The sequence below is a fragment of the Molothrus ater genome, chromosome 30 (assembly GCF_012460135.2).
Source record: "Molothrus ater isolate BHLD 08-10-18 breed brown headed cowbird chromosome 30, BPBGC_Mater_1.1, whole genome shotgun sequence".
Lineage (NCBI taxonomy): Eukaryota > Metazoa > Chordata > Aves > Passeriformes > Icteridae > Molothrus > Molothrus ater.
The window spans coordinates 2,175,046-2,202,029 of NC_050507.2; the positions used below are offsets into that span (position 1 = coordinate 2,175,046).

Sequence of the window (26,984 nt, forward strand, 5' to 3'; positions counted from 1 at the left end):
AGGTGGCCCCAAATTTGGGGGTTCCCCCCCTCCCCATGGCCCCATTCCTGCCCCGGGACCCCAAATGCCCCGAGCCCCACCCCGTGTCCTGCGCCCACCCCAGTCCCCCTCCCCGGCGGACCCGCGTGACCCTAACGAGGCCCTAATTAGCGGCTGTAAATGAGCTTTGAGGGGATTGGGTGGCCCCGAGCCGGGGGTGCCGGGAGCGGGGACACCGCGGGACGGGGCCTGGGGGATTTGGGGGCACCGGGGAGGGTCCGGAGGTGCCTGAGCAGGACACGGAGCTGGGGGGGGTTTCGGTGATGGGACCCCCACAGGACCCCAAAGTGGGGGGGGGGGACAGTGCCAGGCCCCTCTGTGGGCACCGTCCCCCCCGTCCCCTCCTGTCCCCTCCCGTCGCGGTCCCACCTCTGCGGCTGAGGTGGCCGTGCCACCCCTCAGGGTGTCCCTCCATGGTGACAGTGACCCCCCCCAAGTCCGTGTTGTCCCCGTGATCCCCCCGTGTTGTCCCCCACGGACTCCCCGGGTCCCTGAACCCCCCCTGGGTCCCTGGACCCCCCCCCAGCTCCTGGGGGCGGCCAGAGGGTGAATTTGGTGGGGTTCGGGAGAGGGGACGGTGCCCCCCGAGCTGGGGCTGAAGGAGGCTCCGTGTTTGGGGGAGCCGCCCCTCATTCCTGCCCTGGGGACCCCAAATACCCTGAGATTTCCCCCCCCCCATCTCCCGCGCCCCCCAGGCACACCCTCGTGGCCCCAATTAGTGGCTGTTAATGAGCTTTGCGGGGATGCGGTGGCCTTGATCCGGAGGGCTGGGGGCAAAGCGGGGCTGAGGGATTGGGGAAGGCCGGGGGGGGCCTGGGGGTCTCAGCAGGACACAGAGCGGGGGGGGGGAGGGTCCCACTGCCAGGCTGGGGAGGGGTCTGTGGGGACAGAGGGACAGGGAGACAGACAGGGGGACAGGGGACACGGCCGGAGCCAGGGACAAGGACAGACCCTGCAGCTGTGGGGGACAGCGGGGCTGGGGGGATGGCAGGGGACACCTCGGGGACACCTCGGGGACCGTCCGGGGGGTGACGGGAGCAGGGGCTGGGGACGAGGAGGGGACAGTGGGGGTCGGGGTTGCTCAAGGCTGGGGGGCGGCACAGGGCGGGATGGCCGATTTTCGTGTCCCCGTGTCCGATTTTGGTGTCCCCGTGTCCAGTTTTGGTGTCCCCGTATCCGAATTTCGTGTCCCCGTGTCTGATTTTGGTGTCTCCATGTCCGATTTTGATGTCCCCGTGTCCGATTTTGGTGTCTCCATGTCCGATTTTGGTACCCCCGTATCCAATTTTGGTGTCCCCGTGTCCAGTTTTGGTGTCCCCGTGTCCCATTTTGGTGTCCCCGTGTCCAGTTTTGGTGTCCCCGTATCCGAATTTCGTGTCCCCGTGTCCGATTTTGGTGTCCCCCTGTCCGATTTTGGTGTCTCCATGTCCGATTTTGGTACCCCCGTATCCGATTTTGGTGTCCCCGTGTCCGATTTTGATGTCCCGTGTCCAGTTTTGGTGTCCCCGTATCCGATTTTGGTGTCCCCGTGTCCAGTTTTGGTGTCCCCGTATCCGAATTTGATGTCCCCGTGTCCCATTTTGGTGTCCCCGTGTCCGATTTTGGTGCCTCCGTATCCGATTTTGATGTCCCTGTGTCCAGTTTTGGTGTCCCCGTGTCCCATTTTTATGTCCCCGTATCCGATTTTGGTGTCCCCGTGTCCGAATTTGGTGTCCCTGTGTCCAATTTAGGTGTCCTCGTATCCAATTTTGGTGTCCCCGTGTCCCATTTTGGTGTCCCCGTATCCGATTTTGGTGTCCCCGTGTCCGAATTTGGTGTCCCCGTGTCCAATTTAGGTGTCCCCGTGTCCGAATTTGATGTCCCTGTGTCCCATTTTGGTGTCCCCGTGTCCCATTTTGGTGTCCCCGTATCCAATTTTGGTGTCCCCGTGTCCCATTTTGGTGTCCCCGTGTCCCTTTGTCCCCGCACAGCCCCCCCGGCCCCCCCGTGTCCCCTCCCCATCTCCGCTGCCCAGCGGCTGCAGCCGGGCGGGGTTGGCTCCACCCAGTTCCACAGGCCACGCCCACCTATGACCACACCCCTCTAAGCCCCACCCACACGGCGGGCACAGCCCACTGCCCTCGCCTGTTTAGCCACGCCCATCTCATTTGCACAACACCCTTGCCTACCTATCAAGCCCCGCCCCTTTGAACCATAATATCTTGTTTGCCACGCCCCTCATTTACATATAGGCGGTCTTACATACCTCACCGCTTTCTCTCAGACCCCGCCCATCTCATTACTATGTAAGCCCCGCCCCTAGATCAGATGATCACGCCCACTGTGACGTTGTCCCGCCCCCTCCGCTCCGTTCCGGTCAGGGCGGGGGCGCCGGTGACCGGCGTGTCACGGACCGGGGCAGCGACCCCTCCCCAGTGTCCCCCGGTGTCCCCACCCCGTGTGTCCCAGTGCCCTCAGTGCCCCCCAGTGCCCCCCAGTGCCCCCCCATTGCCCCCCAGTTACCCTCGGTGTCCCCTCCCCGTGTCCCCCAGTGCCCCCCCAGCCGTGCACAGAGGCCGGACCCCCCCGCCCTGTCACAACCCCGCTTGTCACTCACTGTCACCCACCCCCTGTCACTGTGTGCCACCCCCCCGTGATGCCCCAACCTCGGGTCATTCCCCCCCCCAAGTGCCACCTGTGTCACCCACCCCGTGTCCCCACCGTCCTGTCACGCATCCCCGCTGTGACCGTGTCACTCACCCGCCGTGTGCTCAGCCCCCCCCGTGCCACCCACTCTCCGTGCCACCAACGCCCCGCGCGGTGTCCCCTGTGCCCCCCCGTGTCCCCTGTGCCCCCCCGTGCCCTCCGTGTCCCCTGTGCCCCCCTGTGTCCTCCATGTCCCCTGTGCCCCATCGTGTCCCCTGTGCCTCCTCGTGTCCTCCGTGTGCTCCCCCATGTACCCCGTGTCCCCTGTGCCCTCCATGTCCCCTATGCCCCACCATGTCCTTTGTGTCCCCTGTGCCCCCCGTGTCCCCTGTGCTTTCCATGTCCCCTGTGTCCCATCCTACCCCTCGTGTCCTCTGTGCTCTCCATGTCCCCTGGGTCCCCTGTGCCCCCCCGTGTCCCCTGTGCTCTCCATGTCCCCTGTGTCCCATCCTACCCCTCGTGTCCTCTGTGCTCTCCATGTTCCCTGTGTCCCCTCATGTCCCCTGTGTCCTCCGTGCCCCCTCCATGTCCCCTGTGCCCTCCATGTCCCCCATGTCCCCTGTACCCCTCCCGTGTCCCCCGCATGCTGTGCCCCCTGTGCCCCCGCGTTCCTGCCACCCTCGTGTCCCCTGTGCCCCCCCGTGTCCTCCGTGTCCCCTGTGCCCTTCATGTCCCCTATGCCCCCTTGTGTCCCCTGTGCTCCCCCATGTCTCCTGTGTCCCCCCGTGTCCCCCGTGCCCCCTTGTGTCCCTTGTACCTCCCCACATCCCTGCCACCACTGTGCCCCCGTGTCCCCTGTGCTCCCCCGCGTTCCTGCCATCCCCGTGTCCCCCGTGCCCTCCGTGTCCCCTGTGCTCTCCATGTCCCCTGTGCCCCCCCATGTCCCCTGTGCCCTCATTGTCCCCCGTGTCTCCTGTGTCCCCTATGCCCCCCGTTGTCCCCTGTGCCCCCCGGTGTCCCCCGTGCCCTCCATGTCCCCTGTGCCACTCACACGCAGTGTCCCCTGTGCTCTCCGTCTCCCCTGTGTCCCCTCGTGTCCCCTGTGTCCCCCCATGTCCCCTGTGTCCTCCATGTCCCCTGTGCCCCCTCGTGTCCCCTGTGCCCCCCCGCGTTCCTGCCATCCCCGTGTCTCCAGTGCCCCCCGTGTCCCCCATGTCCCCCATGCCCCCCGTGTCTCCAGTGCCCCCCGTGTCCCCTGTGCCCCCGTGTTCCCCCCGTCCCCCCTGTCCCCTTTGCCCTCTATGTCCCCGTGCTCCCCGGTGCCCCCCGTGTCCTCCATGTCCCCCGTGCCCCCCCTGGAAGGACGAGCCGTGTCACAGCACCAGTGTCCGACATTGTCACGTACTTACAGTCACACCCGAGAGATGAAGTCTCTGTACACGGCCCGGCCCCCCGGGCCCCCCCGGACCCCCCGGGCCCCCCCCGGGCCTGGGCCCCCCCCCCACCGACCCCTCCCACCCCCCCGGCCCCCCCCGGGCTCCCCGGCTCAGCCCCGCCGGCCCCGCGGGGGCGTCTCGGGGGCGTCACAGCTGGGGCGCCCCTACATTCATGGGGGGGTCCCGGGACGGGGGGGCGCGGCGGCCCCCCCAGGCCGGCGGGAGGGGCTCGGGGGTCCCGCCGGCGGTGCCCCCCCGCGGGGGGAGGGGCTGGCTCTATCCTATCTCTGAACAAAGCAATAAATTAACGGGGATCCCCAGGGGACGCCGAGAAACGGGGGGCGGGGGGGGGGGGTCGGGCCACGGGGGGGGTGGCAGGGCACGGAAAGGGGGAGGGGGCGTACAAAAGGTTGTTGTAGAAAAGGAGGGGGGGTCGGGGTCTGCTCTGCTCCTGCCACCGAGCGGGGCTGTGCCAGGGCCGGGGGGACACGGGGACAGGGGGACAGAGGGGGTGGCCAGGGTGACTTGGGGAGGTGACAAGGGCAGGGGGACACAGCACGCGGGAACGGGGCCAGGGGGATGTGAGCAGGGGACAACGGCGGGGTGAGGGTGACAGGGACAGGGGACGGCACGGGCAAGGAGTGACCCCGCCCTCAGTGCCCCCAGCCCAGCTGTGCCCACCCCACGCTGGGGCACAATACCCCGGGCAGGGGACAGGAAGGTGGCAGTGGCATCACTGTGACCCCAGGCGTGGGGGTCCCTGGCACGGAGAGGGGGGGGACAGGACCAGCGGAGACCCCGACATGGAAAGGATAATAAAGGATAATAAATAGAGCATCAAAAGTACAAACCGTGGGCACGGGGCGAGCCCGGCGGCGGCACCGGGATGGGCCCGGGCCGCGGGCACGCCCAGCCGGGGGTGGCACCGGGGGGGGGCTCCGGGCCCCTCGGGGCTATACCAGGGCAGAGCGGGGCTCGCAGGGCCCCACGCTGGCGCAGCTGCTGCGGCGGCGGGGCCCGGGGGTCGGGGGCCCGCCGGGGGTCGGGGGGCCGGGGGTCGGGGGGCTGCCGGGGGTCGGGGGGCTGCCGGGCCCCTCGCCGGGACAGCCGTGCTGCAGCAGGATGTCGGAGCACTCGCGGCTGCCGGCGCGGCGGGCGTAGAACAGCGCGGTGCGGCCGTGACCGTCCCGGGCCCGCACATCGGCCCCGTACTGCGGGCACGGCCGGGTGTCACCAGCGGAGCCACCGCGTGTCACCCTGGCACAGCCCCAGAGGCCGTGCGGGGTCCCCCAGGGATGGGGCACGGCCCCCGCGTCCCCCCGGGTGTTGTGGCACATCCCAGGATGGCCATGGACACTTCACATCCCCCATGGTCATGCCATTGTCCCCAGGACCGCACCGTGTCCCCCATGACCACACCAGATCCCCAGTGACCACTCCACGTCCCCATCACCACCCTATAGTCCCCATCACCACCCCATGGTCCCCGTGACCACACCACATCCTCCAAAGCTACCCCATGGTCCTCGTGGCCACATCACTCACCTCCTGGCCATGCCACAGTTCCCAAGACCACCCCATGGTCCCCATGACCACCCCATGGTCCTCATGACCACCCCACATCCCTCAAGACCCCACCACATCCCCGATGACCACCCCATGTCCCCATGACCACCCCACATCCCTCAGGACCACCCCACAGTCCCCATGACCACCCTCCATCCCTCAAGACCCCACCACATCCCCAATGACCACCCCATGGTCCCTTAGACCACACCACGTTCCCAATGACCACCCCATGTCCCCAGTGACCACCCCATGTTCCCCATGACCACACCACATCCCTGATGACCACCCCACAGTCCCCAATGACCACCCCACACTCCCCATGACCACCCCACAGTCCCCAATGTCCACACCACGTCCCCAATGACCACCCCATGGTCCCCATGACCATCCCCCATCCTCCAAGACCACCCCCCATCCCTCAAGACAATACCATGCCCCCAGTGACCACCCCATGGTCCCCATGACCACCCCACAGTCCCCAATGTCCACACCACATCCCCAATGACCACCCCATGGTCCCCATGACCACACCACATCCCTCAAGACAATACCATGGCCCTGATGACCACACCGTGTCCCCATGACCACACCATATCCCCAGTGACCAACCCCCATCCCTCACGACCATACCATGTCCCCCGTGACCACCTCATGGTCACCATGACCACCCCCCATCCCTCAAGACCCCACCACATCCCTGATGACCACACCACATGCCCCATGACCACCCCATGGTCCCCATGACCACCCCACATCCATCAGGACCACCCCATGGTCCCCATGACCACCCCACATCCCCCATGACCACCCCACAACCCCCATGACCACCCCATGGTCCCCATGACCACCCCACATCCCCAGTGACCACCCCACATCCCCCACACCCGCCCCACAGTCCCCACAACCATACCACCCCCCTCATGTCCATCCCCCACCACCCATGGTGACCCCACATCCCCCACAGCCCCCCCCAAGACCCCGCTACCCCCCTGCCCACCTCCGTGCCCACCGAGCCGTGCCCACGTACCCACACCAGCAGCTGGGTGACCACCACCTGGGCGGTGTCGCAGGCCAGGTGCAGCGCCGTGCGCCGCTCGGCGTCGGCCGTGGGCACGTTCAGCTGCTCCTTGTGGCTGTGGGCCAGCAGCAGCAGCACCGCGGGCAGGTCCTGCTGGCCCACGGCCACCAGCAGCCGCTCGGCCAACGGCGCCTCGGCCGCGGGCAGCGGGGCCAGGAACAGGCGCTGCTCGTACTTGGCACGGATCCACGACTCCCGCTCCTCCCTGGGCACAGAGCAGGGGGACACAGGGGACACAGGGGGACATGGGGTGTCAGGGACAAACCCACAATTCCCCCTCCTCGCTGGATATGCGGGCATGGGGACACAGGGGATACAGGGGACACAGGGAGTTAGGGACACATCCATGACTCCCGCTCCTCCCTGGGCATGGGGACACAGGGGACACAGGGGACACAGGGGACACGGGGAGTTAGGGACACATCCACAATTCCCACTCCTCCCTGGGCATGGGGACACAGGGGACACAGGGAGTTAGGGACACATCCATGACTCCCGCTCCTCCCTGGGCACAGAGGGGACACGGGGACATGAGGGACATGGGGGACACGGGGAGCTAGGGACACATCCACAACTCCCTCTCCTTGCTGGGCACTGGGGCACAGGGACACAGGGGACACAGGGAGCTGGGGACGAATCCATGATTCTTGCTCCTCCCTGGGCACCGGGGCATGGGGACACAGGGGACACAGAAGACATGGGTGACAGAGGGGACATGGGGGACACAGGGTGTTAGGGACAAATCCAAAATCCCTGCTCCTCCTTGGGCACGGGGGCATGGGGACACGGGGGACACAGGGGGACATGGGGTGTTAGGGACACATCCACGACTCCCGCTCCTCCCTGGGCATGGGGACACAGGGACATGGGGGGCATGGGGAGTTAGAGATGGATCCACAACTCCTGCTCCTCCATGGGCACAGAGGGGGAATGGGGACACAGTGGGACATGGGGGACACAGGGGCCACGGGGAGTTAGGGACAGATCCACAACTCCCTCTCCTTGCTGGGCACGGGGGACACAGGGCACACAGGGGACATGGGGACATGGGGAGTTAGGGACACATCCACGACTCCTGCTCCTCCCTGGGCACAGAGGGGCCATGGGGACACGGGGACGTGGGGATACAGGGAGTTAAGGACACATCTGCAACTCCCACTCCTCCCTGGGCATGGTTACACGGGGGACACGGGGAGCTGGGGACACATCCACAACTCCCGCTCCTCCCTGGGCATGGGGGCATGGGGACACAGGGGGACACAGGGTGTTAGGGACAGCAGAGTGGCACCACGGGGACACAGAGCTGCAGTTCCTGCTGCTCCCTGGGCACAGAGAGGGTGTGAGGACTCAGGGGTGTGGCAGTGGGGACACAAAGGTGGCAGGGGTGCACAGTGGCACCGCAGGGACAGGGAGAGTGAGAGCAGGGGGGACACCTGAGGGCCAGGGACAGAGGGTGGCAGCAGGGTGGCACGGGAGGTGCCACACAGGGGTATCAGGAAGGGCAGGGGTGTCAGTGTGGCATTGCTGGGTCGTGGGGTCACAAGGGACAGCGGGGTGGGGACACGGGGGCATTGGGTATGTGGGGTGGCACCGCATTGACGTGAGGAGAAGGGGCATCAGGGTCCGTGGGGTGGCACAGCGGTGACACACGGGGTGGGGACATAGGGCATCAGGGAGGGAAGGGTGGCATCATGGTGGCATAGGGGACAGGAACTTGTGGTGGCATCAGGGATGGCAGGGCAGCGTCACAGTGACATAGGGGACATAAGGGACATGTGGTGAGATCAGGGATGGCAGGGTGCCATCATGGTGGCATAGGGGACACAAGGGACACATGGCACCATCAGGAATGACAGGGTGGCATCATGGCAGCACAGAGCACAGGGCCATGTGGTGTCACAGGCACAAGAGGTGACACTGGAGCACACAGTGACAAGGGGGTGACACTGGGGCACATGGGGCAGGGGTGACACTGAGGGCACACAGGGACAAGAGGTGACACTGGGGGCACACGGTGACAAGGGTGACACTGGGGGCACACAGTGACAAGGGGGTGACACTGAGGGCACACAGTGACAAGGAGGTGACACTGGGTCACACAGTGACAAGGGTGACACTGGGGGCACACAGTGACAAGGGGGTGACGCTGGGGGCACACAGGGCAGGGGGTGACACTGGGGGCACACAGTGACAAGAGGTGACACTGGGGCACACAAGGACAAGGGTGACACTGGGGTCACACAGTGACAAGGGGGTGACACTGGGGGCACACAGTGACAAGGGTGACACTGGGGCACACAGTGACAAGGGGGTGACACTGGGGCACACAGTGACAAGAGGTGACACTGGGGGCACACAGTGACAAGAGGTGACACTGGGGCACACAAGGACGAGGGTGACACTGGGGCACACAGTGACAAGGGGGTGACGCTGGGGCACACAGTGACAAGGGGGTGATGCTGGGGCACACGGGGCAGGGGTGACACTGGGGCACACAGTGACAAGGGGGTGACACTGCAGGCACACAGGGCAGGGGTGACACTGGGTCACACAGTGACAAGGGGGTGACACTGGGGCACACAGTGACAAGAGGTGACACTGGGGCACACAAGGACAAGGGTGACACTGGGGCACACAGTGACAAGGGGGTGACGCTGGGGCACACGGGGCAGGGCGCACCCACCGGGAGGACTCGTGCGTGGGCTTGCAGCGCCCGCGGGGGTTCTGCTCCCAGATGCTGTTGGCGGTGGCGTTGCCGATGGCCGAGAGCACCAGGGTCAGCTCGCGGGGCCAATCGTCCAGGTCCAGCGAGCGCACGCGCGACACGTGCGTGCCCAGGTTGCGGTGGATGCCCGAGCACTCGATGCAGATCAGGGCACCCAGGTTCAGGCTGGCCCACGTGGGGTCTGCGGGGTGAGCAGGGGGTGCTGGGTGAGATGTGGCACCCCTGGGGTCCCCGCGGTGGGACGCAGTGTGACACACGGTGTGACCCTGGCACAGCATGACCCACGGCACCGCGTGGCATCGTGTCACCCATGGCATCACGTGTCCCATGGCATCACATGTCCCATGGCATTGCGTGACCCTGGCACAGCATGACCCACGGCACCGCGTGGCATCATCACCCATGGCATCACGTGTCCCATGGCATTGCGTGACCCCGGCATGGTGTGACCTGTGCCATCCATCGTGTGGGCCATGGCACCATGTGGCATCGTGTCACCCATGGCATCATGTCCCCCATGGCATTATGTGGCTTATGGCATTGTGTGACCCTAGCACAGTGTGGCCCATGGCACTGTGTCTCCTCTGCCATCCATCGTGTGGGCCATGGCACCACGTGGCATCAATGTCACCCATGGCATCATGTCCCACAGCATTGTGTGACCCTGGCATGGTGTGACCCATGGCACTGTGTGGACCGTGCCATCCATTGTGTGACCCATGGCACCGCGTGGCATTGTGTCACCCATGTCATTATGTCCCCACAGCATTGTGTGGCTTATGGCGTTGTGTGACCCTGGCACGGTGTGGCCCATGGAACTGAGTGGCATCATGTCACCCATGGCATCACGTGTCCCATGGCATTGTGTGACCCTGGCATGGTGTGACCCATGGCACCGTGTGGTCCATGCCAACACCCAACCCAGGACATCATGTGACCCACGGCACCGTGTCACACGTGTCACACATGCCATCACGTGGCCCAAGTCCTCCCTTGCCCCAGCTGCCAGGTGGCCCATGGCCCGTGGCACAATCTCACCCCGTGGCACCACACCTGGGGTCAGGGCTTTGCAGGGCACCTCTGTCCCATGAACTGATGTCCCCCCATGTCCCATGACCTCATGTCCCCCCATGTCCCACGCCCTCCTATGCCCCCTGCTGTCCCCCATTGTCCTCCAAGACTCACTGGGTGCCCCGCAGTCCATGCAGAGTGAGTTCCCATGGGCACTGCTGTCCTATGAACTGATGTCCCCTCATGTCCCATGACCTGATGTCCCCCCATGTCCCACGGCCCGTGCCCCCTGTTGTCCCCCATTGTCCTCCAAGACTCACTGGGTGCCCTGCAGTCCACGCAGAGTGAGTTCCCATGGGCACTGCTGTCCCATGACCTGATGTCCCCTCATGTCCCATGACCTGATGTCCCCTCATGTCCCATGAACTGATCTCCCCTCATGTCCCCTCATGTCCCCCCATTGTCCCCCATTGTCCCCCCAGACTCACTGGGTGCCCCGCAGTCCATGCAGAGTGAGTTCCCACGGGCACTGCTGTCCTATGACCTGATGTCCCCTCATGTCCCATGAATGGATGTCCCCTCATGTCCCACGGCCCCCCGTGCCCCCTGTTGTCCCCCATTGTCCCCAATTGTCCCCCAGATTCACTGGGTGCCCTACAGTCCACGCAGAGCGAGATCCCACAGGCACTGCTGTCCCATGAATGGATGTCCCCTCATGTCCCATGACCTGATGTCCCCCCATGTCCCACGCCCTCCTATGCCCCCTGCTGTCCCCCATTGTCCCCCCAGACTCACTGGGTGCCCTGCAGTCCACGCAGAGTGAGTTCCCATGGGCACTGCTGTCCTATGACCTGATGTCCCCTCATGTCCCATGAACTGATGTCCCCTCATGTCCCCTCATGTCCCCCCCACTGTCCCCCATTGTCCCCAGACTCACTGGGTGCCCCGCAGTCCACGCAGAGCGAGTTCCCTCGGGCGTTGCGGATGGCCTGGATGGCCACGGCCTCGCTCTGGCTGTCCATGCGCGCCTGGAGGGGGGCACAGGGGGTGAGAGGGGCAGGGGGGTGGCACGGCCGCCCTGCCAGCCCCGCCGCCGAGGTCCCACCTTGTTCTTGCTGCTCTCGCAGCACTGCAGGCTGGCCAGGATCTGGCTCTCGATGGCCTGCACCCATGCGTCGCGCTCCTCGAAGCTGCCGGCCTCGAAGTGCCACGTCTGCCCCGTGCTCGACACGATCAGGAACTCAAAGTTCTCCTCCTCTGCGGGACCAGAGACCCCCGGGGGGGCGCTGGGATGGGGGGCTCCGGCACCCACTGCTGTCCCAGCCCCCCAAACCCACCCCTGGCACCCAAATCCTGCCCACCCCGCTCCCCAGAGGTCCCCACCCCTGCTGGGGTGTGCTGGCAGCAGGCAAGGGGGGCACAGCCACATGCACGGGAGGCACCGCTCACGCCACGTTACCTGTTTTATAAATATTTCTTAAACTACCAAAACTTTTTAATTTCCACATTTTGCGCTTGGCTGCGGAGGGTCCGGGCAGCAGGAGTAGAGAGAGGAAACGGGGACAGAGTCAGGGGGGCCCACGAAGCCCTGGGGACGGTGCAGAAGGTGGCAGGCAGTGGCAGAGCGAGGGGGGTGCGTGGACAGCGTGGCTGAGCGTGGCCGGGGGGTGAGGGGCAGCATCAGCCCAGATCCCCCCGAATTCCGGGGCGTCGTTGCCGTGGAGGACGGTGGCCTTGTCCCCACTGTGCCGTGGGGGACTGGGGCTGGGGACACATGGCTGTGGCACCCACCTTCTGCCTGCCCACCCGAGCCCTCGGTCTTGGACGGCGTCATCAGCTTCTTCCTCCGGTGCTTCTTCCTGTCCACCAGGGGCGAGGGTGGAGGGTCCCTGCCAGCGCTGCCAGGGCTGGACACGGCCTCGAAGGACAGCGGGGACTCTGCCAAGACACACACGTGGGACACTGGGGACACCATGGACACCGGCGTCACCGGGGCCACCTGGCTCCCGAGGAGCAGGGAGCTCACCAGGAGCACTGAGGCCACCAGGGTCACCAAGCCCATCAGAAGCACTCAGGCCAGGGCTATCAGGGTCACCAAGTCCACTTGGGACACCCAGGTCAGGGCTATCAGGGTCACCAAATCCATCAGAACCACTCAAGGCTATCAGGGTCCCCAAGTCCATCAGAACCACCCAGGTCAGGGCTATCAGGGTCACCAAGTCCATTTGGGCCACCAGGGCCACTGGACTCACTGGGGTCACCAGGGTTACAAGTCCCCCAGAGCTGCTGGGCATACTGGGGCCATCAGAGCTCACCAGGGTCACTGATCTCACTGCCACCCCAAGGCCACCAAGTTCATTGGTCTTACCAAAACACCTGGGGCCACCAGGGCCACAAGAGCCTCTCGGCTCACCAGAGTTATGGGGGTCACCAGGGCCACTGGGCTCACCAGGCTCACCAGGTTCGTTGTGGCTTCTGGGACTCCCAGGTCCATGTGCCACCAGGGCCAGCAGTTTCACTGTGGCCACCGGCACCACCAAAGGGCCACCAGGTCCCTGGGCTCACCAGGACCACCAGGGTTATTGTGGCCTCTGGAGCCAGCAAAATCACCAGGGCCACCAAGGGCCACCTGGTCCCTGAGCTGCTCAGGAGTCACTGGGGTCAGCAAAGGCCACCTGGTCCCTGGGCTCACCATGACCATCAGGGTTATTGTGGGGGTTATTGTGGTCACCGGGGTCAGCAAGGGCCACCAGATCCCTGGGCTCACCAAGTCCACCAGGGTTACTGTGGCCTCCAGAACTACCAGAACCACCAGGGCCACCAAGGGCCACCAGGTCCCTCAGCTCACCGTGGTCACCAGGGCCACCAAGGGCCACCTGGTCCCTGGGCTCACCAGGACCACCAGGTTTACCGTGGCCTCCAAGGCCACCAGGGCCACCAAGGGCCACCAGCTGCTCAGTGGGGCCACCATGGGGATGTCCCTGTGGGTGGCCCGGGAGGTGGCAGTGTCCCTGCCCGTGCCGGTGTCACTCACCTGAGGCCAGCTTGGCGCCGGAGGCGGAGGCGCAGCGCTGCAGGGACCCCTTGCCCACCACCTTCAGCCCCGGCTCTGGGGGCAGGCTCAGCCCCACCGAGGGGACGGCGGCTGCAAGGGCGAGGGACGGTGTCACCGGCGTGCCCGGGGTGTCCCCCCACCCGCGGTGCCCCGGGGCTCACCGGCGGGCTCGGGGTCTCTCAGCAGCCCATTGATGCTGGCCGAGGGGCCGCAGGCAGAGATGGCGCGGGGCGGGCGCTTCCCCGGCACCTTGACCGTGGTGCGCAGCAGGTCCATCTCCTTGCCGTGCGTGCTGTGGATGTAGTCCTGGGGGGACAGCGAGGGTGACACCGGGCTCTGCCACCCTTTGGGGACACGGGGGGACGGGGATGCTCACGTTGATGCTGGGGTGGTAGAAGAGGAGGCCGTTGCTGGACAGGGTCACGTATTTCTTCTTCCACTCCTTGTTCAGGGAGTTGCCGCTGCGCTTCAGCAGGAAGCTCTGGGGACAGGGAGCAGTGAGGGGACACAGGGGACACTGGGACACAGCCACAGCCTCCTGCCACTGCCACCACCCACCTGCTTGATGGGGATGGCACGGCCGCTGCCGGCGCCCTCGCCTCGGCTGTCCAGGCTGCGCTTCTCGGAGTCGCTGCCACGGCGCGTCTGTGGGCACGGGGATGGGACACGGGGTGGCACTCGGGGCACAGCTGGGGACACTGGCGTGCCCACATGTCCCCCACTGCTGCAGCCTGGTGGTGGGGACGTTGGGGTGCCACAGACCCCAGCACCGCGGCCCCATGGTGGGAACACCCTGGGTGCCCACGCGTCCCTCAGTGCCACCACCACCGTGTCACAGGGGTGCTATGGATGCCATGTGTCACCACTACCCTACTAGAGGACACATCAGAAGCCCACCCTGTGTGCCCTGTGTGCCCCCCACTCCCACACTGGATGCCCACGTGTCCCTCAGTGCCACCACCACCATGTCCCAGAGGGGCACTAGGGATGCTATGTGTCCCCACCATCCTGCTGGAGGACACATCAGAAGCCCCACATTGGGGACATCCTGGGTGCCCATGTGTCCCTCAGTGCCACCACCACCACCAGCATGTCACTAGGGATGTCAGGTGTCCCCACCACCCTGCTGGAGTACATATCAGAAGCCCATCCTGGGTGCCCTGCGAGCCCCCCACTCTCACGCTAGATGCTCACATGTCCCTCAGTGCCACCACCACCATGCCAAGGGGACAGCTGAGATGCCCTGCACCCCTCAATGTCACCACCCTTCCAGGGGACACCTGGGCTGCCACACGTCCCTTGCTGCCACCACCCTGTCAGGATGACATTCTGGGCAACACCGCCAAGGGGACACCCAGCATGTCACACCCCCCGTGTCACCGCTGCCATGCCAGGGTGCCCCCGGTGCCCGCGGTGCACTCACGGCGAAGAGGCTGGTGCGGCGCTTGGCCCCGCGGTGCAGCGAGCTGGGGGTGCCCAGCGGGGCCGGGGTCTCACTGCGCAGCTCCCGGTGGCTCACGTTGGGCGTGGAGGGCAGCGAGGAGGAGTAGTCGCTGGTGTGGCCACCATTGCTGGTCTGGGAGGACACAGGGTCAGCCTTGGGCTGTGCCCGGGGCTGGGGAGGGGGCTGGGGGTTACCTGGGGTTACCTGGCTGGGGTGGACCCCCCCCACTGGGGTGGAGGCGGCCGAGTGGCTCGGGGAGCTGGGCAGGGACTTGCAGGACGCCATCAGCTGCTGCTGCTTCTTCAGCGCCACGGCCTTCTGGGCCACTGCAGGGAGCCTGAGTCAGGAGGGCCGGGCCCCAGCCTGCCCTGGCACCGGCCGGGGTACCCACACCTAGATACCCACACCTGGACATGGGCCCCATCCCCATCCCAGCTGGGCATGGTCCCCATCTCACCTGGGCATGGTCCCCATCCCCATCCCACCTGGACATGGTCCTCATCCTTATCCCACCTGGACATGGTCCTCATCCTTATCCCACCTGGACATGGTCCTCATCCCACCTGGGCAGGAGCCCCATCCCAGCTGGACATGGTCCTCATCCTCATCCCATTTGGCCACTGTCCCCATCCCACGTGGACACTGCCCCCATCCCACAGGGGTGGACATGGTCCCTGACCTACCCAGCCATGGGTCTGCCCCACCTGGACACTGTCCCCTGCACTGCCCTGTCCACTGTCCCCATCCCACCTGGACACGGTCCCTGTCCCACCTAGACAATGCCCTGTGGCCACCACTCCCTTGTGGGGACCCGGATGTGATCCCACGCTGGCCACCATCCCTGTCTGACCAGGTCACTGCGCCCATCCCACCTGGCCACGGTCCCCATCACACTCTGGTCGCTGTCCCCCCCTCACTATGTCACCAGCCCCCCCAGAGGACAGTCACCCACCCTCGGTGAAGACCCTGTCCACGTTGAGGCCGTAGGTGGCGCAGGTCTCATAGTAGAGGCAGCGCCGCGCGTCCCCGCAGAGCGCCCGGGCGCGCGCGTCCTCCACCGCCCGCGGGCTGGATGAGCTGATCTTGTCTGGGGAGCCAGGGGGGGTCACCCGGGGGTGCCCCGTGCTGCTCCCACCCCCACAGAGCCCCCCGTGTCCCCCTGGCTCACCCTGGGTGCCCACAAGCGCCAGGGCCACGTCGCTGGTGCCGCGCAGGTCGCTGAGCAGCGCGTGCAGCTGCGTCACCTCCTCGAAGCTGCTCTCGCTCTCCAGGCTGAAGACGAAGATGACGGCGTCCGCCCAGCTGGCAAACTGGGGGGCCACGGGGGGGGTCAGGGCTCGGCTCTGGCCAGCGTGGCCCCCCCGGGCCCCGGTCCCCTCGTACCTGGGCGTCCGGGGCGCCGGCCTCCTCCCGGATGAGCAGGAGGTGGCTCTGGCCATCAACGGTCACCTCACGCTTGAACTGGCCACCTGCAGTGGGGGAGGGGAGGGGAAGGGGGGGACCCTGCAGGTTTGCTCTGCCCACATGGATGGAACCTCCCATGGCCATGCCCAGCACCAGGTGTGACCAGCACTTTGACCCCAAAAGTTCCCATGTCCATCCCCTTCACCATCTCCACACCTGTCCATGCCCAGCATCGTGACCTTGTCCATTCCATGACCGTGTCCATCCCGTGGTCATGCCTAGCCCCACCACATGTCCATCCCATGCCCAGCTCCATGGATATGTCCACTCCTCCATCTCCATCCCCATGGCCACTCCATCACTGAATCCACCCCCGTGATATGTCCATGGTCACATTCATGCCATATCCATGGTCATGTCCATTCCATGCCTGTGGTCACGTCCATTCCATGGTCACATCCATCCCCTGCCCATGGCTGTGTCCATCCTCTGCCCATGGTCGTGTCCATCCCCTGCCCATGGTCACGTCCATCCCATGGTCGTGTCCATCCCCTGCCCATGGCTGTGTCCATCCCATGCCCATGGTCACGTCCATCCCCTGCCCGTGGTCATGTCCCTGCTATGGTCACATCCATCCCCTGCCCATGGTCATGTCCATCCCATGGTCACGTCCATCCCATGGTCACATCCATCCCCTGCCCATGGTCGTGTCCATCCCATGGTCACGTCCATCCCATGGTCACATCCGTCCCCTGCCCACATCCTCCCCGTGACCACTCACTCTCAGTGGGCTCCAAGCCCACGTAGGAGCCGGTGAGGAATCGATGGACGAGCGCCGACTTCCCACTCTTGCTGCTGCCCAGGACACCCTGGGTGGGCAGAGGGGAGTCAGGATGGCTGGGGACACGGTCCTCAGGGGACACAGGGACATGGGGACATGGGGACACGGGGACACAGGGACATGGGGACACGGGGACACAGGGACACGGGGACATGGGGACATGGGGACACAGGGACACAGGGACATGGGGACATGGGGACATGGTCCTCAGGGGACACAGGGGGGACATGGGGACACAGGGACATGGGGACATGGGGACATGGGAACATGGGGACACAGGGACATGGGGACACGGGGACACAGGGACATGGGGACATGGGGACATAGTCCTCAGGGGACACAGGGGGGACATGGGGACACAGGGACATGGGGACATGGGGACATGGGAACATGGGGACATGGGGACACGGGGACACAGGGACACAGGGACATGGGGACATGGGGACATAGTCCTCAGGGGACACAGGGGGGACATGGGGACACGGGGACATGGGCACACGAGGACACGGGGACAAGGAGACATGAGGACACAAGGACATGGGAGGACATAGGGACATGGGGACACGGGGGCATGGGGACATCATGGTCCTCAGGGGACATGGGGACACGGGAACGTGGGGACACAAGGACACGAGGACACGGGGACACAAGGACATGTGGCCCCGGGTCACAGGGACATGGGGACATGGGGATATAAGGACACAGAACCCACCAGGCGGATCTCGGGGATAGAACGGCCCAGGGTCCATTCCTGGCTGTTCACCAAGGCCTCTGCAGAGGGAGATGGGTGAGACACAGCCTAGGAATCCCTGGCACCTCCCCAGGAAACCCGGACACCCCCAGGAACCCCGGGCACCCCCAGGAACCCCGGGCACCCCCCCAGGAACCCTGGGCACCCCCAGGAGCCCCAATCCCGGGGGTGCCCCCACCCCGCAGCACAGCAGCAGATCCTGCGGGGGCGGCCACCAGCTGTCACCCAGCAACGGCGCCGGGCCCGCGGGGGCGGCGGGAGGACGTGGAGATGCCACGTGGCACGGACGGGGACGTGGCAGCACGAGGCGTCGTGTGCCAAGGCACGAGGAGGCAGAGGGCAGGGGGACGTGGTGGGCACGGGGATGGAGAGCACGGCGTGGCATGGGGACACGATGGGAGCCGCGACGGGCACCGGGTGGCACAAGGACGTGGTGTGGCGTGGGGACACAACGGGTTCCAGGATGTGACAGCTGTGAGGGCACGGTGTGGCATCAGGACGTGGTGTGGCATGGGGACACAACGGGTTCCAGGATGTGACAGCTGTGAGGGCACAGCGTGGCATCAGGACGTGGTGTGGCATGGGGACAGTGGGGGCCACCGGGCCGTGACAGGCACTGGGACACCGGGTGGCACAGGGATGTGGTGTGGCATGGGGACACAACAGACTCCAGGATGTGACAGCCTTGAGGGCACGGTGTGGCATCATGGTGTGGTGTGGCACGGGGACACAATGGGAGCCACCAGGCCGTGACAGGCACCGGGACACAGCGTGGCACAAGGATGTGGCATGAGGACACCACAGGCACCAAGACACAGCACGGCAGGGGGATGTGGGGTGGCACAAGGACAGCCTGGATCCCAGCACACGATGGGCACGGGGACACGATGGACACCAGGACACGGCGTGGCAGCGTGGCACTGGGATATGGTGTGGCATGAGGACAGGACATGGCATGGGGACACAGCGTGGCACTGGGATACGGTGTGGCACAAGGATGTGGCTTGAGGACACGATGGGCACCAGGACACAGCATGGCAGGGGGATGTGGGGTGGCACAAGGATTCCAGCACACGATGGGCATGGGGACACGATGCCAGCGGTGCACGACAGCCTCAGGCCCGAGGATGCAGCGTGGTGTGAGCACAAGGGACACGATGGATGCCAGGACACGGCGTGGCAGCGTGGCACAGGGACATGGCGTGGCACTGGGACACGGTGGCATGAGGACAGGACATGGCACGGCACGAGGACATTGTGTGGCACAAGGACACAGCGTGGCACTGAGACATGGTGTGGCACAAGAACATGGTGTGGCACTGGGACATGGCATGGCACGAGGACAGGACATGGCACGGGGACACAGCACGAGGCTGCGGTGGCACCAGAGCACAGCGTGCGTGGCACAAGGACACGGCGTGGCACAAGCACCTGGCGTGGCACTGGGACATGGTGTGGCATGAGGACAGGACACGGCACAAGGACAGGACATGGCACAAGGACACGGCGTGGCACAAGCACCTGGCGTGGCACAAGGACGTGCCCTGTGCCCCCCACATCTCCCACCTGGCATCCCCAGCCCCTCTGGGCAGCGGTGGCACCACCAAGGGGGAACTGAGGCAGGACACGGTCAGAGGTGCCCCCCCTCCCTTCTGTGCCTCAGTTTGTGCCCCCAGCGCGGAGCCGGGTCCGTGCCAGCCGGGAAAGGGTTAAGGCTGCCGCCTGTCACCCCTCGCATTGTCACCGAGTGCCACCCCCGGCCCTGCAGGTGCTGCCCACGCACCCCGCGGTGCCAAGGTGCGTGAGGCAGACAGGGGATGCCGGGGGGGGGGACAGAAGGACGCGGGGGGGCCGGACAGATGGGGGACAGGATGCACGGGTGTGACGCACGGATGGAGGCGAGGACAGACGGACGGATGGATGGCGGGACAGAACGACGGAGGTGGGGGTCGCGTCTGACCCCCGTGGAGTTCCCCCAGTGGGGAAACTGAGGCACGGGATCCCCACCATGGGGATCCCCCCACGGCCAACACCGGACACCGCCAAAGTGGGGAGGTCACATCAGCCCAGGGCACAAACACGGCACAGCCCGGGGGTCACAGCCCCCCTAAAACCCCACAGACCCCATCTCACAGCCCCCCTGAACCCCACAGCCCAGCCCGGGAGTCACAGCCCCCTATACCCCACAGACCCCCTAAAACCTCACAGCCCCTCTTGTACCTCATAGCCCCCCCTGTACTCCACAGCCCCCCCTGTACCCCACAGCTCCCCGAAAACCCCACAGCCCCCCCTGTACCCCACAGCCCCCCGAGCCCCGCAGCGCAGCCCGGGAGTCACAGCCCCCTATACCCCACAGACCCCCTAAAACCCCACAGCCCCCTCCCCACAGCCCCCCTGAACCCCACAGCCCAGCGCGGGGGTCACAGCCCCCTATACCCCACAGCCCCCCTAAAACCCCACAGACCCCTTCTCACAGACCCCCTGAACCCCACAGCCCAGTCCGGGAGTCACAGCCCCCTATACCCCACAGACCCCCTAAAACCTCACAGCCCCTCTTGAACCTCATAGCTCCCCCTGAACCCCACAGCCCCCCCTGTACCCCACAGCTCCCCTAAAACCCCACAGCCTCCCCTGTACCCCACAGCCCCCCGAGCCCCGCAGCGCAGCCCGGGGGTCACAGCTCCCCCTGAACCCCACAGCCCCCTCTCCACAGCCCCCCTCAACCCACAGCTCAGCCCGGGGGTCAGAGCCCCCTGAACCCCACACCCACCCGTACCCCACAGCCACAGACGGGTCCTGCCGCCCCCCACGGGCCCCGGGGGTCCGGGCGCTTCCTCCGCCCGCCAGGGAAACTGAGGCACAGCCCCGCGGCCTCAGCGGGCACCGCCACCCCTGCCCCGGCTCCCCGAGGGCCGCGGGGACACCGAGCACGGCCGGGGCTGCCCCGGGCCGGTACTCACTGTGCGGGGTGCCCCCGGCCGGCTCGGCGCCGGGGGGAGACCAGGGGGGCGCGGGGTGGGTGGGGGTCGCCGCAGGGCTCTTGGTGAAGATGCCGCTGATGAACTTGAGCATCTTTCGGTCGCGGGTGGAGGCGCGACCCCCCTCGCGTCCCCGCTTGAGCCCGGTCTCGGGGGTGGGGGCGGGCACCAGGACCCCCGGCTGGAGGTCGCTGTAGTCCAGGGTCTTGCTCTTGCCCTTGCTGGGGGACAGCCGGGCCCGGGGGGGCCCCTCGCTCTTGCCCCCCGCCTTGGGGCGCCCCTTCCCCTCTCCCTCGGGCCACGAGAGGCGGCTGCCGGCGCCTTTGCCGGGGGCTTTGCCCGCCCGGGGCTCGGGGGTCCCGCGGCTCCCCCCGCCGCCCGCCGCCGCTTTGGGGGGCTTGGGGCCGGCCAGGCGGAGGCGGCGAGCGCCGGCCGAGGGGTGCGGGGAGCCCGTGGGGGGGTCCAGGGGCGGCGGGGGGGCCCTGGCTCCCTCCGGGGGACCCTCGGGGCCCCCCCAGGTGGCCTGGCTGAGCAGGGGGCGCCGGGGGGTCCCGGCGGGCTGGGGGATGTCCAGGGCGGCCAGAGCGCGGTGCCCCGGCCCCTCCAAGGTGCCCTTGGCCCCCCGGGGGTCGGGTTTGGGGGGCACGGCCGGCAGAGGGGGGGGCAGCAGCGAAGGGTCGGGTTTGGGGGGCACGGCGGGGGGCGCGGGGGGCGGCAACAGCGCCGGGTCGGGTTTGGGGGGCACGGCCGGGGGCGCGGGGGGCGGCAACAGCGCCGGGTCGGGTTTGGGGGGCACGGCGGGGGGCGGGGGGGGCAGCATGGCCGAGTCGGGTTTGGGGGGCACGGCCGGGGGCGAGGCGGGCGAGCGGGGGCGGGGGGCGTCGGGGCCGGGGGGGCCGGGACCGGCCGTACTTATCCGGAGCGCGTCCTGCCGCTGGAAGAGCCGCTCGGGCCGCCGGGCTCGGCCGGGCTCGGGGGTGCGGGGGGCGGCCGCGGCCCCCCCGGGGCCAGGGGCTCCATCGCCACCCCCCCCCGCCTCCTCCGCCTCCCCCGCGGCGCCCACCGACTCGAGCTTGACCAGCGTGAGCGAGATGAGGTAGGTGGTCCTGCGCTGGAGGCCGGTGCTCCTGCTCATGGGTGCGGGCAGGGCCCCCCCGGGCCGCCCCCCCCGGCCCCCCTGGATCCCCGCGCGGCGCCGCGGCCGCCGGTGCCGCCGATGCTCCGGTCCCACCCCCGGCCCTGCCTCCCCGAAGCCTTCGCCGCTCGCCCGCCCCCGGAGGGGTTGGAACCGCCGCCGCCCCCCCCGCCGAGCACCGGCGCCCCCCCGGGATCGGGGCCACCCCCTCGCCGCGCCCCCCAGCCCGGGTCAGCGGCCGGGGGGCATCGCGGGGGAACCCCCCGGGCTGGGGACGGGCAGGGGAGGGCTCGGGGGCTTTTGGGGACGGGCAGGGGAGGGCTCGGGGGCTTTTGGGGGCGGGGGGGGGAGCGGACGGGAGTCAGGGCGGGGGGAGGGGGGTGTGGGGACCCGGGGGTCGGGGGGGGCAGGGAAGGGGGGGGTTACAGGTGCGGGGGGGGGGGATGGGAGGGGAGATGGGGCGTGAGGGACACGGGATGGGGGGGGCAAAGGGGCGGTGGTGGGGAGGGGGCGCGGGGGCTGCGGGGAAGGGGGAAGCGGAGGGAGGGGGGGTTACGGGCCGGGGGGGGTCATGCCCGGGCCCCCCCGGGAGCGGCGCTCACGGCAGCGCCCGACGGGCTCGTCCTTGGCGGCGGCGGCGGCGGCGGAGCGGGCGGGGGCCGGGGCCCGGCGGGGGGGGCCCTGAGCGGCCGGGGGGGGGCCGGGGCCCGGCGGGGGGGGCCCTGAGCGGCCGGGGGGGGCCGGGGCCGCCGCTCTCCGCCATGCGCCGCTCCCAGGGCCGGGCTGGGGCGGGGGCGGGCGGCGGCCCCGCCGCTACCGGGCAGGCGCGAGCGCTCCCGGGCGCCTCCCCCGAGCCCCCGGCACCGGCTCCGGCACCTGCTGGGATGCCGGGACCCCCCCCCGCCCCGACAGCCCCCTGCACCGCCGATCCATCCATCCATCCATCCATCCATCCATCCATCCATCCATCCATCCATCCATCCATCCATCCATCCATCCATCCATCCATCCGTCCGTCCGTCCGTCCACCCCTCCGTCCATCCCGCTCTCCCCGCGCTCCTAAATCCCCTCCTTGCCCTTCCCGGGGCACCAACGCTGGCACGGGAGGGGTCCCGCGGGCTGGGGGGGCGTGGGGGCGGCTTTGAGGTTTTTTGGGGGGTCTTGCGGGGCTCGGGGAAGGCTCATCCACCCCTTTTCTGGCATTTTTTAGCAGCGGCGCAGCATCCCTGCGCATCCCGTTACCACGGCAACGGCGGGGATGGCGCTGGGAGCAGCCGTGGACCCCCCCCAGTGTCACTCTCGTCACTCCCGTGTCCCCCTCGCGGAGCCGGGCCGGGGGTCGCGGCCATTGGGGTCCCCCAGGCCAGCGTGACCCCCCCGGCTCTGCGTGTCACAGCTTGGGGGGCGCACGGGGCTGGGGGCTCAGCGGGACCCCTCGGCGCCCTGTGCCCCCCGGAGGTCGGGCTGGGGTCCGGGCCCTGCTGGGCTCCGTGTGCCCTCCACGCGCGGGGTCCCCGCGACCTGGCACCGCTCCGGGCAGGGGGGGCACCCCCAGAGGTGTCCATGCTGCCACCCCGGGGCTGTGACCGTGGGGCTGGGGGATCTGCCCTCAGCACCCCATGGGGACAGCGCTGCCCCCTCCGGTGCCCCCCGGTGTCCCCAAGCAAGGGCCACCCCTCCCCATCGCTCAGATGTCCCACGCTGTGCGGGGGGGACGACGACACAGGGTCACGGCGGGTCCGACCCCAGCACCAGAGCAGCCCTGTCCCCATCCCTGTCCCTGTCCCTGTCCCTGTCCCCATCCCTGTCCTTATCCCATCCTTGTCCCCACCCCCATCCCTGTCCATGTCCCCATCCCTGTCCCATCCCTGTTCCTGTACCCTCCCTGTCCCCATCCCTGTCCCCATTCGTGTCCCCATCTCTATCCCTATCTTTGTCCCCATCCCTGTCCATGTCCCCATCCCTGTCCTTATCCCATCCTTGTCCCCACCCCCATCCCTGTCCCCATCACTGTCCCCAATCCCTGCCCCCATCTCCGTCCCTGTCCCGTCCCTGTTCCTGTCCCCATCCCTGTCCCCATCCGTGTCCCCATCCCTATCCCTATCTTTGTCCCCATCCCTGTCCGTGTCCCCATCCCTGTCCCCGTCCCTTTGGGGTCCCCAAAGCCGCTGCACCCCCATGGTGGGGCTGGGGGGGTTAAACGGGGGCGGGGCAGAGCCCTGGGCCCCCCCGGGGGTGGGAGGGGGCTCGGGGGGAGCTCTGTGCCCCCCCCGGCGCTCCGTGGGTACCACAGCGGGCGCTTGGCAACGCGGCATCCCCCGGCTTCCCGTTGCCATGGCAACCGCGCGGGAGATGTCAGAGTGGGGGGGGGGAGCACAGGGATGTGGGGGCTCGGAACGGGCAGGGGGCGGCAACGGAGCCCCGCCCCGAGTGACGTCACCGGACACCCCCGCGCGGGGGCGGGGCGATCGGGGGGAGGAGACCCCAAACCCCCGCAGCCCCCCCAGCCGGGGACCCCCCCCCCCCAGCCCAGCAACAAGTGCCCCCCCCGAGGCCCCCCCCAGCAGCACCAGAGCCCCTCCCACACAGCAGCTTCCCCCCTCCCCCAGCAGCCCCTCCGACCCTTCCAGCAGGGCCCCCCCAATTCCCCCAGAGCGCCCAATACCCCCAGAGCCCCCTCAATACCCCCAGAGCTCCCTCAATACCCCCAGAGCCCCCCCAGTCCCCCCAGAGCCCCCCCAATTCCCCCAGAGCCCCCTCAATCCCCCCAGAGCGCCCTCAATACCCCCAGAGCCCCCCCAATTCCCCCAGAGCCCCCAATACCCCCAGAGCCCTCCCAATCCCCCCAGAGTCTCCCAATCACCCCAGAGCCCCCCCAGTCCCCCCAGAGCCTCCTCAATCCCTCCAGGGCCCCCCCAATCCCCCCAGGGCCCCCCCAATCACCCCAGAGCCCCCCAGCCCCCCCAGTCCCCCCAGGGCCCCCCCGCCCCCCCCGGCAGACGCAGACAGGAGGAAGTGGCCCCATGGCCCCGTTCCCACAGCGCAGGGCCCGGAAACCGCCCCAGCACGGAAATGGGGGGGCCCCAACCCCCAGCCGGGCCTGCACCCCCCCCCCCCCGTGCCCCCCAGCTGGGTCCCCATGGGGGCTGGCACTGCCAAACCCCCCCTGCGGCACTGGGGGGGCACCGGAGCATGGAATGGGGGGGGCTCTGCTGGAAGGGGGGCAGGGACCCCCTGAGCTGGGACGGGACCAGAGACCAGCACAGTGTGGGGCTGGGGGACACCAGGGTCACATCTGTCCATGTGTCCATCTGTCCGTCCGTCCATCTGTCCATCCCCCTTCTGTCCATCCATCCATCCATCCATCCATCCATCCATCCATCCATCCATCCATCCATCCATCCGTCCGTCCGTCCGTCCGTCCGTCCATCCGTCCATCCGTCCATCCATCCCTGCATCCACCTGTCCATCTGTCCATCCTTCCACCTGTGTATCTGCATCCACCTGTTTGTCCATCCACCAGTCCACTCATTCATTGTCCATCCATCCCTTCCACCTGCCCTTCTGTCTGTCTGTCCATCCATGCCTCCAGCCAACTCTCTGTCTGTCTGTCCATCCATCCGTCCATCCATCCATCCATCCATCCATCCATCCATCCATCCATCCATCCATCCATCCATCCATCCATCCATCCATAGGATGCCCCTCCACCCCTCTCTCCTCTGTCCATCATCCATCTGTCTGTCCATGTGTCCGTCCCCTGCTACACCCTCCTATCTGTCAATGCCTTGAGCCACCACCTGTCCATCCATCCATCCATCCATCCACCTGTCCTGTGTCCGTCCATCCATCCATCCATCCATCCATCCATCCATCCATCCATCCATCCATCCATCCATCCATCCATCCATCCATCCATCCATCCCTTCCACCTGCCCTGCTGTCCATCTGTCCATCCATGCCTCCAGCCATCTCCCTGTCTGTCTGTCCATCCCTCCATCCCTCCCCCTGCTCCTCCACCCATCTGCCCACGCCTCATCCCTCCACCCACCCACTCCTCCACCCACGGCCTGTCCATCCACTCCACCCACTCTCCATCCACTGTCCATCCATCTGTCCATCCACTCCACCCACTCTCCATCCACTGTCCATCCATCTGTCCATCCACCTGTCCATCCACTCTCCATCCTCCTGTCCATCCATCTGTCCATCCACTCTCCATCCTTTCTCCATCCTGCTGTCCATCCATCTGTCCATCCACTCCACCCACTCTCCATCCTCCTGTCCATCCTCCTGTCCATCCACTCCACCCACTCTCCGTCCACTGTCCATCCACCTGTCCATCCACCCTCCATCCACGCTCCATCCTCCTGTCCATCCATCTGTGCATCCACCCTCCATCCACTCTCCATCCTTTCTCCATCCACTGTCCATCCATCTATCCATCCATCTGTCCATCCTCTCTCCATCCACCTGTCCATCCACTCTCCATCCACTCTCCATCCTCCTGTCCCCCTGCCTGCACCCCTCATGTCCCCTCGGTGTTCCCCCAGTGTCCCTCCATGTTCCCCCGGTGTCCCCAGCCCCGGTGTCCCCGGTACCTCGGAGGGCCCTGAGGGCGCTGCTGTCCCCCTGCCTGTGCCCCTCAGTGTCCCCTCAGTGTCCCCCTGGTGTCCCCCCGGTGTCCCCCCGGTGTCCCCAGCCCCGGTGTCCCCTCGGTACCTCGGAGGGCCCTGAGGGCGCTGCTCAGGCTGGCGCGCAGCCGGGGCTCGGGCACGCTCTCCACGAGCCGCACCAGCCGGTTCAGGTGGCCCTTGGCCCCCTCGTGCCGGGCCACCTCGGCCCGGATGGCGGCCAGAACCTCGCGCCGCTCTCGGGGGGCCCCCATGGCAC

General features: G+C 67.3%; 1 protein-coding gene across 4 annotated transcripts; it reads right to left on the minus strand.

The window, feature by feature from the left end:
- Positions 1-4,049: 4,049 nt before the first annotated feature.
- Positions 4,050-26,984, minus strand: AGAP2 (ArfGAP with GTPase domain, ankyrin repeat and PH domain 2). 4 transcript variants are annotated; one of them, XM_054517738.1, is made up of 19 exons: positions 26,814-26,984; positions 17,940-17,998; positions 17,168-17,255; positions 16,366-16,451; positions 16,151-16,292; positions 15,935-16,069; positions 15,187-15,308; positions 14,962-15,114; positions 14,097-14,183; positions 13,915-14,019; positions 13,700-13,844; positions 13,518-13,628; positions 12,275-12,421; positions 11,943-12,002; positions 11,589-11,740; positions 11,421-11,511; positions 9,431-9,653; positions 6,697-6,952; positions 4,050-5,311 (listed from the first exon to the last, which is right to left on the minus strand). In XM_054517738.1, exons 1-19 carry the CDS (start codon positions 26,977-26,979, stop codon positions 5,054-5,056), a joined length of 2,586 nt encoding a protein of 861 aa, XP_054373713.1. In that variant the 5' UTR covers positions 26,980-26,984; the 3' UTR covers positions 4,050-5,053. The 4 variants fall into 4 exon arrangements, with proteins under 4 accessions (XP_054373713.1, XP_036255812.1, XP_036255815.1 ...); XM_036399919.2 differs by lacking the exon at positions 26,814-26,984 and adding an exon at positions 20,939-22,750; XM_036399922.2 differs by lacking the exons at positions 11,943-12,002; positions 26,814-26,984 and adding an exon at positions 20,939-22,754.